Genomic DNA, 15,634 nt, shown 5'->3' on the forward strand with positions numbered 1-15,634 from the left:
TTAAAACCAAATTTAAAATTTAAAATTCTAGTCCAGTCCTGCGCAGATAAATAGATGTGTCTTAAGCTCGCGGCGAAAGGTTCAAAGGTCAGGAAGTTGGCGAAGTCCTGGGGGAAGTTTGTTCCAGAGGGTGGGAGCCCCCACAGAAAAGGCCCTTCCCCTGGGCGTCGCCAGCCGGCACTGCCTGGCTGACGGCACCCTGAGGAGTCCCTCCCTGTGAGAGCGTACGGGTCGGTGGGAGGCAATCGGTGGCAGTAGACGGTCCCGTAAGTATCCCGGCCCAATGTACTTATCTTATCCACTGAACAGAAAGTAGTTCAGCTTATCCTCTCTTCATCTTTGGATTTTACCACAGAGGTGGAATTCAACTTTTTTTTACTACCGGTTCTGTGGGTGTAGCTGGTGGGCGTGGCAGGGGAAGGATACTGCAAAATTTCCATTCGTTCCTCACTCCTGGGGGAAGGATACTGCAAAATCTCCATTCCCACTCCACTCCAGGGGAAGGATACTGCAAAATCTCCATTCCCACCCCACTCCAGGAGGAAGGATATTGCAAAATCTCCATTCCCACCCCACTCTGGGACCAGCCAGAGGTGGTATTTGCCAGTTTTCTGAACTATTCAAAATTTCCACTACCGGTTCTCCAGAACTTGCTGAATTTCACCCCTGTTTTACCATCTCATTTCTCCTGAAGCTGTGGACCAGGTTTCAGGTGAAATATTTTATTTGCCTAAGGGAAAAATGTTAGACAATTTATAAAATTTGTGTTAGCCATGAACGTCGAACCATAGCCGCAAAACGTGAACCTCCATATTCAAAGACAGCTTACTGGAGGCTGGTGAGAAGCCAAAGTCAGTTTTCTAAGGATGGGTTTGAGAATTTCCCAGGCAGTCTGTCTTTCCAAACTTAAAGATGGATGGACTTTGGTTAGTCTGGTCCTGCCCGCCAGTTTTTAAAAGACATTTAAACTCCCCTTCTACCTTCCCACGGATATTCTCCAAATACATAGCCACTTTGTCTAATCTTTATTAAAATGTAGCATTCCTTTCGTAGTGGGAATGTCTTAACCCACTGTGATTGCATGCAAAGAACGGTTGCACTTTGTTATTGTAGTTGTGGTTGTTACTGCTTAAGAATCCTATATTAAACTTTGCTATTCATCATATGGTGTATCCAGCTTCCCTCTTAAAAAAACAACAACAACTTGCCACATTTCACCTACACACAAAATGACCCACCAGCTGCCAAAAACATTGGCTGGTTCAGAAGAGCCTCATGAGCATTTTCATGCCTGATTCCTGGTAGAAACAGTCACTGCCTCAGACAATAAACATTTTCTGCTCCATAAATCTGATGTCGGGCACTGTATGTATGTGTAAGTGATAGAGCAACAAACATGCCCACCCCCTCCCTCCAAAAAAAAACGCTATCAGTTTATGGGCAGCTTTTGCAGTATTCCTGGAATCCTAAATGGAAAGGCAAGAATCCCTAAAGGGCTATAAATGTAGAGAGCATTTGTTTGGCAGAGCTAGGCCTTCGATTCTAGCTAAAGGACTGGGAGAGCAGATGATCCACTATTTTATTTATTTATTTATTTATTTTGTCACATAGCATATATGAGCGTAAGCATGAAATAACTATACAGTAAATAAGTATATATATAAGTATGAGTATGTAATAACTAAATTAACTGAATACAAAGAAAGGAAACAATAGGACAGGAACGGTAGGCACGCTGGTGCTCTTATGCACGCCCCTTATAGACCTCTTAGGAATGGGGTGAGGTCAATAGTAGACAGTTTTTGGTTGAAGATTTGTGGATTTTGGGAAGAGACCACAGAGTCAGGTAGTGTATTCCAAGCATTAACAACTCTGTTACTGAAGTCATATTTTCTGCAATCAAGATTGGAGGGGTTCACATTAAGCTTAAATCTATTGTGGGCTCGTGTATTGTTACAATTGAAGCTGACGTAGTCTTCGACAGGAAGGACATTGTAATAGATGATTCTATGAGTTAAACTCAAGTCATGTCGAAGACGGCGTAGTTCTAAATTTTCTAATCCCAGGATTTCAAGTCTGGTGGCATAAGGTATTTTGTTGTATTCAGAGGAGTGGAGAACTCTTCTTGTAAAATATTTCTGGACACGTTCAATTGTATTGATGTCAGAAATGTGGTATGGGTTCCAGACAGTTGAGCTGTATTCAAGAATTGGTCTAGCAAATGTTTTATATGCTCTGGTTAGCAGTGTAGTGTTTTTGGAGAAGAAGCTACGCAAGATTAGGTTTACAACACTTAGAGCCTTTTTTGCGATGTAATTGCAGTGGGCTTTGGCACTTAGATCGTTTGATATGAAAACTCCAAGGTCTTTAACAGGGTGGGGGTCATCTGTAAGGTAATGTCCATCAAGTTTGTACTTAGTGTTTGGGTTCTTTTTTCCAATATGCAAGACTGAACATTTGCTGGTAGAGATTTGGAGATATATATCTACCAAATATATACGATCTCTCCTTCCCAGAGCTCGGAGGGTTCAACTGATGATTTGCTTAATCATGGTTCGTGGAATAAACACAATTGCCCGGGTTCACACAGCACATTGGAACCTGAAATGTTTGTAGGTAGCCATATGCAGGGATGGTATTCACTTACTTTCCCTACCGGTTCACAAATGTCCATGCATGCGCCTGGCCTTCCACACAGGAGTGATATGCTCCCGGTTCGGACTGGATCGTCTGATCTGGTAGCAATGGTGGCAAGTGGTTCGGAGAACCGGTAGCAAAAATCCCTGCTCCCCCCCCTATGCCCAGCTGAGCCGCGTGATCATCAGAGGTGTTTTTTTTTTACTTTTAAAAGCATTTTTTCTTCGGCGGAAAAAATGCTTTTAAAAAGTAAAGAAAAACAGCCTCTGATGATCGTGCGGCTCAGCTGGGATTGCCAGAACCCTTTAAAAGCATTTTTTCCTACAACCTCTTCGGCCAAAGAGGTTGTAGAAAAGATGTTTTTAAAAGGGTCTGGCGATCAGGCAACTCAGCTGGGATCATTAGAACCCTTTAAAAGCTTTATTTCCTCTGGCGATCCCAGCTGAGTTGCCTGATTATCAGAGGCTTTTAAAAGCATTTTTTTACAAAATGCCGAAGAGGTTGCAGAAAAAATGCTTTTAAAAGTTAAAAAAAAGTTGGCCACGCCCACCCAGTCACATTAACACCACCACCACCAAGCCACGCCCACCAAACCAGTAATAACCAATTTTACATTTCACCACTGAGTGAGAACCCTGGAAGTACAAGCTCTCTGTTCTTTCCAAGGCAGCCAGCTGTTTGGGAGAAAGAGAAATGAAGGCCAAGATGAAAAAGGAAAGGAAAGTAGAAAAGGTGTCACTAAGAAGAGAGGGTATCAAAGAACTGATAACCCAGCCGATTTTGACTTTCTGTTCCATTAGCTTCTCCCTACCTCTCTGGTGATCACTTGCTCCTTAACTGATGAAGAATTGTCCTTTATCTGAAAGCAGGACAAGAAGCAACAAATGGAAGCTAATAGAGGAGGGAACCAACCTAGGATTAAGGAGAAATTTCCTGACAGTGAGAACAATTAATCAGTGGAAAGACTTGCCCGCAAAGGTTGTGGATGCTCCATCACTGGAGACTTTTAAGAAGAGATTGGGCAACCATTTGTCCAGAATGGTATAGGATCAGTGGTGAAATCCATTTTTTTTGTACTACTGGTTCTGTGGGTGTGGCTTTGTTGGGCGTGGTGTGGCTTGGTGGGTGTGGCAGGAGAAGGATACTGCAAAATCTCCCTTCTCATCCCACTCCAGGGGGAGGGATACTGCAAAATCCCCATTCCCTCCCCATTCCTAGGGGAAGGATACTGCAAAATCTCCATTCCCATCCCACTCCAGGGGAAGGATACTTCAAAATCCCCATTCCCTCGCCATTCCTAGGGGAACGATATTGCAAAATCTCCATTCCCACCCCACTCTGGGGCCAGCCAGAGGTGGTATTTGCCGCTTCTCTGAACTACTCAAAATTTCCGCTACCAGTTCTCCAGAACCAGTCAGAACCTATTGGATTTCACCCCTGTATAGGATCTCCTGCTTGAGCAGGGGGCTGGACTAGACGACTTCCGAAGTCCCTTCCAACTCTCTTGTTCTGAAACTTTTTCTGTCGGGTTTGGCAAAGACATCATATAATAATCAGATCAATTCATGATAGCAGTCTTCCAATATCTTAGGGGCTGCCACAAAAAAGAGGGAGTCAAGCTATTCTCCAAAGCACCTGAGGGCAGGACAAGAAGCAATGGGTGGAAACTAATCAAGGAGAGAAGCAACTTAGAACTAAGGAGAAATTTCCTGAGAGTTAGAACAATTAATCTGTGGAACAATTTGCCTCCAGAAGCTGTAAATGCTCCAACCCTGGAAGCTTTTAAGAAGATGTTGGATAACTATTTGTCTGAAATACTATAGGGTTTCCTGGTTGAGCAGGGGGTTGGACTTGAAGACTTCCAAGGTCCCTACCATTATTCTTACCATTATTATTAATTCCCCAGTTAGGTTATACCACCTTTGGGGGATAGTGATTTCCTTGGGAATCAGGGGTATCTGTTGCAGCACACCTAAAACAAATTGGGCAGGGTTTCAAACACACCCCCGTTGCCATTATCCTGACTTTTTTGACCACACCTTGCAGTGACACCCCTGATGTGAATGAAGAAAGAAGAAAACAACTACCATGGCCAAATTAAAAATGTGCAACCGACGTATCACAACCCTAGGCGCTATGCCCGCCTCGGAAGCTACATCTAAAATGAAAAAAAAAAAAAAAAAAGGCAGAGGAGCAGCCTCGGTTGGCAGCCCTGGTTGGCTCCATCTCAGTCCAGCCCCGGCTGAGGACGGGGTGGGAAACCAGCGAAGTCGCTCCCTTGCGTTCCTTAGTCACTTGCTGAAAATTGGCAGCCAGCAAGCAGAGAGGGTTGCAGAAGCGATCTTGGGGGGCGAGGTGGGGGGTGGGGGGGTGGGAAACTGTCTACCCTCTGCAAGCTGTGCACACACTTGATTTATAATCAAGAAATCTGCAGCCGCCGATCACTCCCGGCGTGGAGGGGAGCAGCATCTGGAGGGGGATACCTTGACCGGCACGCATTTCTCAGACCTAGTAGTAATGATGGTTATTGTTACTGCTTCTTCTGCAGTCCAGAAACAATAGCTGGGTCCTCTTAGGCTCTAGATACCCTGTAGAGAATTACTGAAAATAAAGTCATGTGACGATCGGAGGGTGTGTTTCCAATTATTGCACTTGAGTCTTTTCTGCCAGGCCGGCGAAGACAAACAGCCTTCTGAAGGAGTCTGATTTTTTTTTCTCCCCCCCAGCTTCGTCGTAAGTCCCTTTTTAATGTTTTCGTTTTTATGTTATTTTAAAGAGAAAAGAGGGGTTAGGGATGCTTTCCTTTCCCCACCCCTGTAGCATCGCTACCCCTTTTTTCCTCTGTGCAAGAAAACGATCGGATAGGGAGGTGGGGGGGGGGGAGGAGAGAGAGAGAGAGAGAAACCTATCGACTCACTGGCTGCTTTTAAGACGCATCTGATGCTTCCCCCCCCCCTCCCACGGAACCGAGAGAAGGAGATGATCAAACAAACGCAGAGAAGGGCGCCCGCCGAGCCCATCGGAATTAGATGCGAGAGGTTGCAGCGCATCGCTTTTGAGCCAAGTGGGTGGGGGGTGGGGGGGAACCCTCGTGTTCCACCGAAGAGATCTAAAGGCTTCCCGCAGCTTGGTTAACTCTCTTGCATTTTGGCCTGGGCGCCGTGCGCAGGAACAGCTTTTACGCCTTTCTAAAAGGGGGTTCGTCTTTTCTTTCGGTCCCTCCAAATGGGAACCAAACGGGGCGTCTTCTTTTCCTGGCGCATCGTTTATTGTATTTACTACTTGCACGGAACAAAACAGGTTGGGGAGGGGGGTGGATTTAGCACAAAAACGAGGGAGGAGGAAGAGAAGAAGGGAGGGAGGGAGGGAGAGAGAAAGAGAGAGAGAGAGAGAGAGAGAGATCAGCCAACCAGTTAACATTTGGTTTGGATTACCAAAACAAGGCAAGCGCGAGCTTTGTTCCTGGCGGGCCAAGTGGGACAGGAAAAAAGAGAACGAAAGGCAGCGAGCGGGACACGCAGGGCTGGTCAGTAGAGGCTACAAACGTGGCTTATGGGTCAGGTGGACTCCCCCGCTTTTTGGGAAGCATCAGGTTGCTTGGTTCACAACCGGGCTCTTCGCTACTGTGGGCCTCGTGGTATGTGCATGTCTGCAGATTTGTGAAGGGGTGGGTGGGTGGGGGGTTTGTAATAACGTGAGATGGATTGTTTTTCCCCCCCTCCTGTTTAAAACCTAGATTCTCCCCCACTCCAGGTAGCAAGCAACCCAGTGTGATGTTTTAATTTTGTGTCAGACCAGCCCAAAGGATGGTTTGGCGGTGTTTTTTTGTTGTTGTTGTTTCTCAGCCCACCTCAACCTGTCAGATAAAGAAGTTTTCCAAGCCATAGAAAGGCATAGAAATTTTTAGTAGTTTTTAGTATTTAGATCTAAATTTTATGGGGGTTTTATGGTTTTAAATGGATTTTAATCTGGCCTTATATCTAATAAGTTTTTTAATTATTGTTTTATTGTGTACTTTCTACTGTTTTTTATTTGGCTGTGAACCGCCCTGAGTCCTTCAAGAGAAATCTAATAAATAAATATATAAATAAATAAAGCCAAGTCATTAGGAGGAAAAGGGGTTTATTCCGTCTAAATATGTTTTTCCCCCAATGCCATCACTCTGCTTAACAACTAATTCCCACAACACTGTCAAATAATTTAGTAAGACTGTATTACTATTATTCTTCACTTCTTTACTAGTATCTATCTCTTCCCACTTATGACCGCTTGTATCTTTCAATTATATTGTTTTTACTTGTTTCCTAGTATGATTTGATAGCTTATTAGTAACTTTGACTATCACTAAGTGTTGTATCTTTTTATTCTTGATGAATGTATTTTATCCTCCTTATGTACACTGAGAACATATGCACCAAAGACAAATTCCTTGTGTGTCCAATCACACTTGGCCAAGGAAGAATTCTATTCTATTCTTTCAAACGTCCCTTCTTCTCTTACCCTGCATCCCTTTTTTCTTCTATAGCATTTGAGCTTCATTTTTTCCTTTCCCGCCAAGCCCATTGATCATCCCCCCCCCCTGCCAATTTCTTTCATCACTAAGATCTTCTTGGAAAGAAGGACTTGAACACAGTTGAAGAAAATGGCTGGGGGGGGCTTCAATACAAGGTATATACTCCATATACTCCTCTTGTAGATAATTCTGTAGCTTTGATTTCTGATCAGATGGACTTGGTTTATTATTTGAGGTACGGTTTTTGTAAATCGTTTCTTTTATGAATCATGACTTTTATTTATTTTTTTATTTTGATTTGATTCATCTATCAGAGGGATCTGATTTGACATGATTTGCTTTATGGCCAGAGGGATTTGTTTCTATTTGCAATAAGGTATCTTTTAGAAAACCTGGATGATTATGTAGGATTTAAAGATGAATCTGTATATTTAGCAAAGATTACAGGAGGCAAGAGATTCGGTTTTGCTACATGAGACGATCTTCTGTTGATTTGGTTTCTTCAATCTTCTACAGACAATTTTTATAATCGGGAACTCACCCCACACGTATTATGATTCTCCAAAATTTCCAAAACGCAAGTTTCAATTTATATGTGAAGAACAGTAAAAGGGAAAGCTCCTTCGTTTTGACCTATTTGGTTGGATCTTGAAGTTTATTCAAACTTCTCCATCCAGAAATCCTGCAATTATAGCATTTTTGACAGATGGCCATTCAGTCTGTGTTTATATTTCTCCGGTGACTATGAGCACACAACTTCCCAGGCCATCTGTTTTCGGCGCCGAACACTGAACTTGGAAACCAATTCACACAACACATGAAGCCCACTGAGAAAGTTAACAGGAATGTGTGTGTTTTCAGTCTTACTATCCAGCCAAAACTCACGCAGCTTTTAAATGATACTCCGTACCGTTTTCTAAGGCTAGAATCTCATCTGGAAAGGCCAACCTGGAACGACCAACATTTACCGCTACACCATCAGGGGAGAAAAGAGGGGAAAATGTGATAAAAGATTAAAATTGGGTGTGAAGGGTAGATTAGATTTACAGAGAGAAATGTAAGAAGAAAATTAAAAATGAGAGAAAATATACTGATGAAAGTATGTCAGATGTGTTGGGAGAAGAATCAAACTTGGTACAAATATGTACCTGCCCGATATTCTGTTCAGAAAAGATTCATTGTATGTTGTTGTTTGTGTGTAAAAAATAAAAAAAAAACTTTATAAAAAAAAAAGGAACTTGAAGCAAAAAAATATATATGTAGTTTTCAAGTTCTGGTCTGGAAAAGGCTGGTTAGCTTCTGGTTTAATGCCATGTGGGAAGGCAGGAAAATGGCTTAATCCTGCAACAAAGCTAAACAAGTTGCATGAATAGGGTTTTGATATATATTTTTTCCAAAGAGTTGGGGTAGAAAAAAAAATAACAACCAGGGAGATGAATGAGAAATATGTCTAACATTTATCTTTTTTTTTTTAAGAATACACAGAGCTATTATCAACATGATGCCTTGTGACTTGCTGTTTTGGAATTGAAAGCCTCCTAGTCTTTCATGAAATCTAGAGGTGGGTGGTTTAGAGAGATGAAGCAGTTTTGCTGATGAGTTTCTTTTTCTCATTCCCACCCACCCACCCACCCACTGCCCCCTCCCCTGCATTTCTCTTCCATCTGGATCTTCCCGTTGCAGGCACTGGAGGAAGTGAACTTAACCGGCATGACCAATTGACTGCCATTTCCTGGGTCTCCAACGATGGAACGGCACAATAGCGCCAAAGGGAGGAAATCCAAAACGCTCCGCTCCATTTCCCGATCGCTCATCCTCTGCAACGGCAAGACCAGCGACGATGGCTCGAGCCCGGATGATAAATATGCCAATCCTTTTGAGAGCCAAGCCAGCTGGAGTCAGAAAGAACCATGCCCTCAACTTCAGCTGGCGTGCCCCTCGCCCAGCCAAGACGCCACATCCGATCCTCTTGTGATTGCCAACATGGTGCAGATGAGGACCAGTGCCAGTGACAGCTGTAAGAACATGAAGAGGAAGTTCTTTATCAAGGTAGGAAGAAGGTCCGTGCCTCTGTTTGCTTGGCATTTGCAATGCTTGGATAGCAATAGCAATAGCACTTAGACTTATATACCGCTTCACAGTGCTTTTGCAGCCCTCTCTAAGTGGTTTACAGAGTCAGCCTATTGCCGCCAACAATCTGGATCCTCATTGTATCCACCTCAGAAGGAGGGAAGTCTGAGTCAACCTTGAGCCGGTCAGGAACGAGCTGCTGGCGGTAGGCAGAGTTAGCTTGCAATAGCACTTAGCCTTATATACCACTTCATAGTGCTTTACATAGCAATAGCATTAGCACTTAGACTCATATACCACTTCATAGAGCTTTACAGCCCTCTCAAGTGGTTTACAGAGTCAGCCTCTTGCCCCCAACATTCTGGGTCCTCATTTTACCTCCCACCTCAGAAGGATGGAAGGCTGAGCCAACCTTGAGCCTGGTGGGATTTGAACTGCCAAATTGGAGGCAGCTCGCAGTCAGCAGAAGGAGCCTGTACTCTTAACCACTGTGCCACCGTGGCTCATCAGAGTAAAATCTAAAAGTAATTCGCGTTGGTCTGGGGCCTCAAAAAGTTGTTTATATTTGTTTTCTCAGCATTAAAAAGATTCAAGTATTCAGAGCAAATCCTAATAATACACAACTATCTTCTCCATATCTGTTACCCAACCTGTCAGTTATCTACCTTCCTTTTTGTGTGTGTGTGGTTTTCTAGTTCAAGTAAAGATCCACTCCAAAAAAGCCACATTCCAAACTTATATGAGCATATTTAAAAAAAAGGTGGACCCTATGTAGACAAGAGTCTTGACTCTGAATTAAGAATGATAGCAATAGCACTTACACTTACATACCGCTTCAGAGTGCTTTACAGCCCTCTCTAAGCGGTTTATGGTTGTCAGCATATTAATCCCCAACAATTTGGCTCCTCATATTACCCACCTCAGAAGGATGGAAGGCTGAGTCAACCTTGAGGCTGATGAGATTTGAACTGCCAAATTGCAGGCAGCCGGCAGTCAGCAGAAGTAGCCTGCAGTACTGCACTCTAACCACCGCGCCACCACAGCTCAGATAAGGGGGTTCTCTCCTGCCCCCTTCTGTCACACATGAGCTGCCTTCCAAACAAGGGAATCTGGTGATGGGGATTGCATTTGAACCAGCAGCACAGATTATGTACCCAGGATGTTGCATCTCTATCAGGTTCTTTCAGCTTGGAAAGGAACAAGAGAATGGCTGTGATGAAAAACTATTGCAACAGCACGCAGAACAGGAGGAAGCTGGGGTCTGGGCATAGAATTTCTCGGTCTAGGCCAGCTCTGTGGTCCATGCCATTGTCCACAGCATTGGTCATCAGAGCTGAGGATATCGGAAGCTGTAGCCCAACCTATCTAGGAGGTACAAAGTAACGGAAGCTGGATTGACAGGCTTTCAAGTTTCTTCATGTCTTCCCAACCAGGACAGCTGCATTTGGAAGCTCTGCATTGCCACCGGGAATGCAGGGCTGGGGATTCAAGTCTGCAGGACTTCCAGTGGCTCTGCTTTTGGTAAAGAGTTCACGGTCAGCCAGGTGATTGACGGGGGAGCTGCTCAGAGGTACGTTCCAAAATTCCATCAGGAAGCCACATGATCGTACCCATTTAGCTCCTTGGTGGTGGCGGTAACGATGATGACGTTGAAATGCACACCCTACCTTCCGACTTAACCTAAGAAGTGAAAATGGCTTAATTCAGGAGGGAGGTAATAACAAACTTCACATTTCGGGAGAATTTTTTTTCCTGGATGATAAGGAAAACTGTGCTCTTTTGACCCATGGGAGCAAGACGAGAAGCAAGGGATGGAAAGAAATCAAAGCGAGAACCAACCTAGAACTAAGGAGACATTTCCTAACGGTTAGAACAATTAACCAGTGGAACGACTCGCCTCCAGAAGTTGTGGGTGCTCCAACACTGGAGGTTGGACAGAGAGAGGACAGCCATTTGTCTGAAATTGGCATAGGATAGTGTTGGTGAACCTTTTTGTCACCGAGTGCTGAAACAGGAGCATATGTGTGGGGAAACACTACGCACACACAGGAGCGCCAGAAATTGGAAGAGCAGTTCCCAAGCATGGATGCAGGCGCCGGTCACCTGGTTTTAGTTTAGTTTAGTTTTAGTTTTATTTAGATTTTTATACCGCCCTTCTCCCGAAGGACTCAGGGCGGTGTACAGCCAAGTAATAAAACCATACAATATACACATTAAAACAAAAAACTTAAAACCAAGCATAATTATATAAATGGCCGAAATTTAAAACAGTCAATTTTAAAACCCTAAAATTACATACATAGCCCCAATAAAATTTAATAAAACTTTTAAGCCAGTCCCGCTTGAATAAATAAATGGGTTTTCAGCTCACGGCGAAAGGTCCGAAGATCAGGCAATTGGCGTAAACCAATTTTCCAGTTTTCCGGTTCCCAGCATGCGCATGTGTGCCAGTCACCTGGTCTTCCGGTTTCTGGCATGCATATGCATGTGGAGATCCGCTGGCTGGAACCTGGAAGAGCAATTGGTGATGGCTGGCATGCCCAGAGCCATCTGTGTGCCATTTCTGGCACATATGCCGTAGGTTCGCCATCACGGACATAGGATGTCCTGTTTGAGCAGGGGTTTGGACTAGAAGACCTCCAAGGTCCCTTCCAACTCTGTTATGCTGTTAACATGGTGTAGAAAGCGTTGCAGGGAAGATGTCCGGAGAAAACTTTGGATTATTGCAATGCTCTCTACATGGGGCTGCCCTTGAAGTGCACCCGGAGGCTGCAGCTAGTCCAGAATGCAGCTGCGTGGGTAATAGTGGGAGCAACTCGTTGTAACACCAATCCTGCGCAGTCTGCACTGGCTTCCTGTGGTCTTTCGGGTGTGCTTTAAGATTTTGGTTACCACCTTTAAAGCGCTCCATGGCTTAGGGCCCGGATACTTACGGGACCGCCTGCTGTTACCTTATGTCTCCCACCGACCCGTACGCTCACACAGAGAGGGCCTTCTCAGGGTGCCGTCTGCCAAACAATGTCGGCTGGTGGCCCCCAGGGGTAGGGCCTTCTCTGTTGGAGCTCCTACGCTTTGGAACAAACTTCCCCCTGGTTTACGTCAAGTGCCTGATCTTCGGACTTTTCGCCGTGAGCTGAAAACGCACCTATTTATTCAAGCGGGACTGGCTTAAAAGTCTTAAAAGTTTTATTAAAGTTTTAATTGGGGCTATTTATAATTTTATGATCTTAAATTGTTTTAAATTTCGGCCATTTGTAATATGCTTGTTTTAGTTTTGTTTTAATGTGTATATTGTGGTTTTTTTTAATATTTGGCTGTACACCGCCCTGAGTCCTTCGGGAGAAGGGCGGTATATAAAAATCTAATAAAATAAATAAAATAAATCTAATAAAATAAAACTTCTCCAGAAATAATCTTGTAGTCTCCCCATTGCTGGAGGCATTTGAAAAGAGGTTGAGAGAGGTTACCAGTCTGGGATGCTGCAGCGTACGCCTAATCCTATAGATCTTGCACTGAGTAGGAAGGTAGAGTATATAGTCACTTTCTGTAAAAATTGTGCAACGAATCGGATAGTGACGGGAACTGTAGGAGCAGGATATTTTCTTATGAACATTATTCTGCAGAGATATTAAGAGATAGTGTAATTATATATAAATAGTTTGCAGTTCTCCCCTTCTGCAGCTCACCTTGCAAGCTTGTCTATGTCTCATCTCAATGAACAGATTGAGGAGGTCTGTATCATAGATAGCCTTCCTCCTCCATTCAATCTGTTACCCAAGAAAGGAAACTGGTATTGCAATTTGCTTTCACCATGGAAGCATCATCCTCTTTCATAGAGCTCCACTACACCAACAGAGAAATCAGAATATTTGTAAACATTCTATGACATCTCGGCAAGGGTATATATAGCAAAGGATAAATAAATATATGAAGTGCTTCACTATCACATGTTCCTTCCTATGACTTCAGGCTAGTTACAAAACAATCAGAATCATTGGAGGGTGTTGTTGTTGTTGTTTTTGCCTTATTGGACCTATATAAGAGGTCCATTAAATGATTTTATGAGAAGTAATTTAAAAAACAAAAAACAATTCTATTTACTGGATGTACCAAAAAGGTCTGTTAAAGTTCTGAAAGATTTGGGGGTCAAAAAACAAGATTAATAGGAAACAAATTCTGGAACTAGATTTAGAAGGGTCAAAAAATAAGTCTGTCAAAAGTTCAGGGAAGGAATGCAAGGCTAGCTTATTTGACCAGGGTTACAATAAAAAAAATCGTTATATCTGATCTCCCTTACTGAATTTTTGCTGATAAAGAGCAAATGATGAAACTTTTCGATTTTTAATTGAGAGGTGAGTTATGGGATGAAGAGAGTAATGCTATAAAATGTTTCTATTTGCTAAGATGGAAGGGGAAGTCCCTTCCTTCCTTCCTTCCTTCCTTCCTTCCACTTTTTTCTTTTGTAGTTGGTATTAGTTTTCATTCTTTGTAATTCTTAATAGAATTATTTGAGGGGGAAAAAAATCAGAAGCTGGTTTAATAGCCCCCCCTAAACATTCCTTAGCTGTGATCTGAGAGCAATGTTTGCTCGAAAATAATATTGGTCACGGTCTTGTGGTTTGCAAATGTAAATATGACCTGAACAGAAGCAACAGCAGCTCAAAAAACAGGGATCCCCTTTGAAGCAGCTGCAGAAACCTGATGACACTTGTTCACAATCCTGCAGGCCTATTGTTGTCTTTTCTTTCTTTCTTTTCTTTTTTCTTTTTTTCTTTTCAAGGGATGGTCGTTTAAGCCCTGGCGATGAGCTTTTAACAGTCAACGGGCAACCCCTTAAAGAGCTCTCCAGCAAAGAGGCTGAATCGCTCATCCAGTCTGCCAGAGGCTTGGTTAATTTAGTGATCGCTAATAAGGTAAGTGGAGTAGTTGAGACCTCTCGGTTCCAATAAAGGAGAATATGAGGAGTGAGATTTGCAGGAAGGGGGGGAGGAGGGAGGGGGAGGGGGAGTCCTTGGTGGTCTTTGAGCTTGGTGCTTTTCTTGCAGGCACTTCACTACCCAAACTAGATAACAGTGCTAGTCAGAGGTGGGTTTCAGCAGGTTCAGACCAGTTCTGGAGAACCGCTAGCGGAAATTTTGAGTAGTTCAGAGAACCGGTAGTAAAAATTCTGCCTGGCCCTTCTCCCATCGATTCTCTGCTTCCCGAGTCCCACCTGAACGGGCGGAAATGGGGATTTTGCAGTAACCTTCTCCTGGATTGGGGAGGGAATGGAGATTTTACAGTATCCTTCCCCTGCAATGCCCATCAAGCCACGCCCACCAAGCCATGCCATGGCCACCAAGCCACACTCATAGAACCGGTGGTAAAAAAATTTTGAAACCCACCACTGGTGCTAGTAAGGAATGAGATTTGCAGGGGGGAAGAAGGAAGAGGAGGAGGAGGAGGAGGAGGAGTCCTTGGTGTCCTTTAAGCTTGTTGCTTTTCTTGCAGGCGTTTCACTACCCAAACTAAGTAGCAACATCGGTGCTAGTGAGATTTTCAGGGGGTGGAGAGGAGGAGGAGGAGGAGGAGGGAGGGGGAGGGGGAGTCCTTGGTGGTCTCTGAGCTTGGTGCTTTTCTTGCAGGCACTTCACTACCCAAACTAGATAACATCATCAGTGCTAGTCAGAGGTGGGTTTCAGCAGGTTCAGACCAGTTCTGGAGAACCGCTAGCGGAAATTTTGAGTAGTTCAGAGAACCGGTAGTAAAAATTCTGCCTGGCCCTTCTCCCATCTATTCTCTGCTTCCCGAGTCCCACCTGAACGGGCGGAAATGGGGATTTTGCAGTAACCTTCTCCTGGATTGGGGAGGGAATGGAGATTTTACAGTATCCTTCCCCTGAAATGCCCATCAAGCCACGCCCACCAAGCCATGCCATGGCCACCAAGCCACACTCATAGAACCGGTAGTAAAAAAACTTTTGAAACCCACCACTGGTGCTAGTAAGGAATGAGATTTGCAGGGGGGAAGAAGGAAGAGGAGGAGGAGGAGGAGGAGGAGTCCTTGGTGTCCTTTAAGCTTGGTGCTTTTCTTGCAGGCGTTTCACTACCCAAACTAAGTAGCAACATCGGTGCTAGTGAGATTTTCAGGGGGTGGAGAGGAGGAGGAGGAGGAGGAGGAGGAGGAGGAGGAGTCCTTGGTGGTCTCTGAGCTTGGTGCTTTTCTTGCAGGCGTTTCACTACCCAAACTAGGCAACACCATCAGTGCTAGCACTGCTTTTCTGTTCCGCTTAGGGCTGGCAGTAGGCTTCTAAAGTGAGGTCTCTTTTCATTTTGCCCATTTGCCCATTTTTTCTGCTATCCACAAGGGCAGGATAGGTCAAGGGGTTCTTTCTTCTCTCCAGAACAAGTGTCCCCCAACTCCCAGTCCGCACTG

The 15,634-nt window shown here is 44.1% G+C and overlaps 1 protein-coding gene across 11 annotated transcripts in view; it reads left to right on the forward strand.

Moving 5' to 3' along the window:
• Positions 1-15,634, forward strand: part of IL16 (interleukin 16) — a 64,428-nt gene that overhangs the window by 14,342 nt on the left and 34,452 nt on the right. For 2 of the 11 annotated variants that reach the window (XM_058155835.1, XM_058155844.1), the window contains exons 1-5: positions 6,040-6,274; positions 7,163-7,305; positions 8,834-9,199; positions 10,654-10,790; positions 14,001-14,133. In XM_058155835.1, coding sequence (XP_058011818.1) covers positions 8,897-9,199; positions 10,654-10,790; positions 14,001-14,133 — 573 coding nt within the window. In that variant the 5' untranslated portion in view covers positions 6,040-6,274; positions 7,163-7,305; positions 8,834-8,896. Of the gene's footprint in view, positions 1-5,149; positions 5,371-6,026; positions 6,275-7,162; positions 7,306-7,439; positions 8,712-8,833; positions 9,200-10,653; positions 10,791-11,577; positions 14,134-15,634 lie in introns of those variants that run through there. The other 9 variants (XM_058155838.1, XR_009151987.1, XM_058155837.1 and 6 more) reach the window with 9 other exon arrangements.

This window comes from Ahaetulla prasina, chromosome 13 (genome assembly GCF_028640845.1).
Source record: "Ahaetulla prasina isolate Xishuangbanna chromosome 13, ASM2864084v1, whole genome shotgun sequence".
Lineage (NCBI taxonomy): Eukaryota > Metazoa > Chordata > Lepidosauria > Squamata > Colubridae > Ahaetulla > Ahaetulla prasina.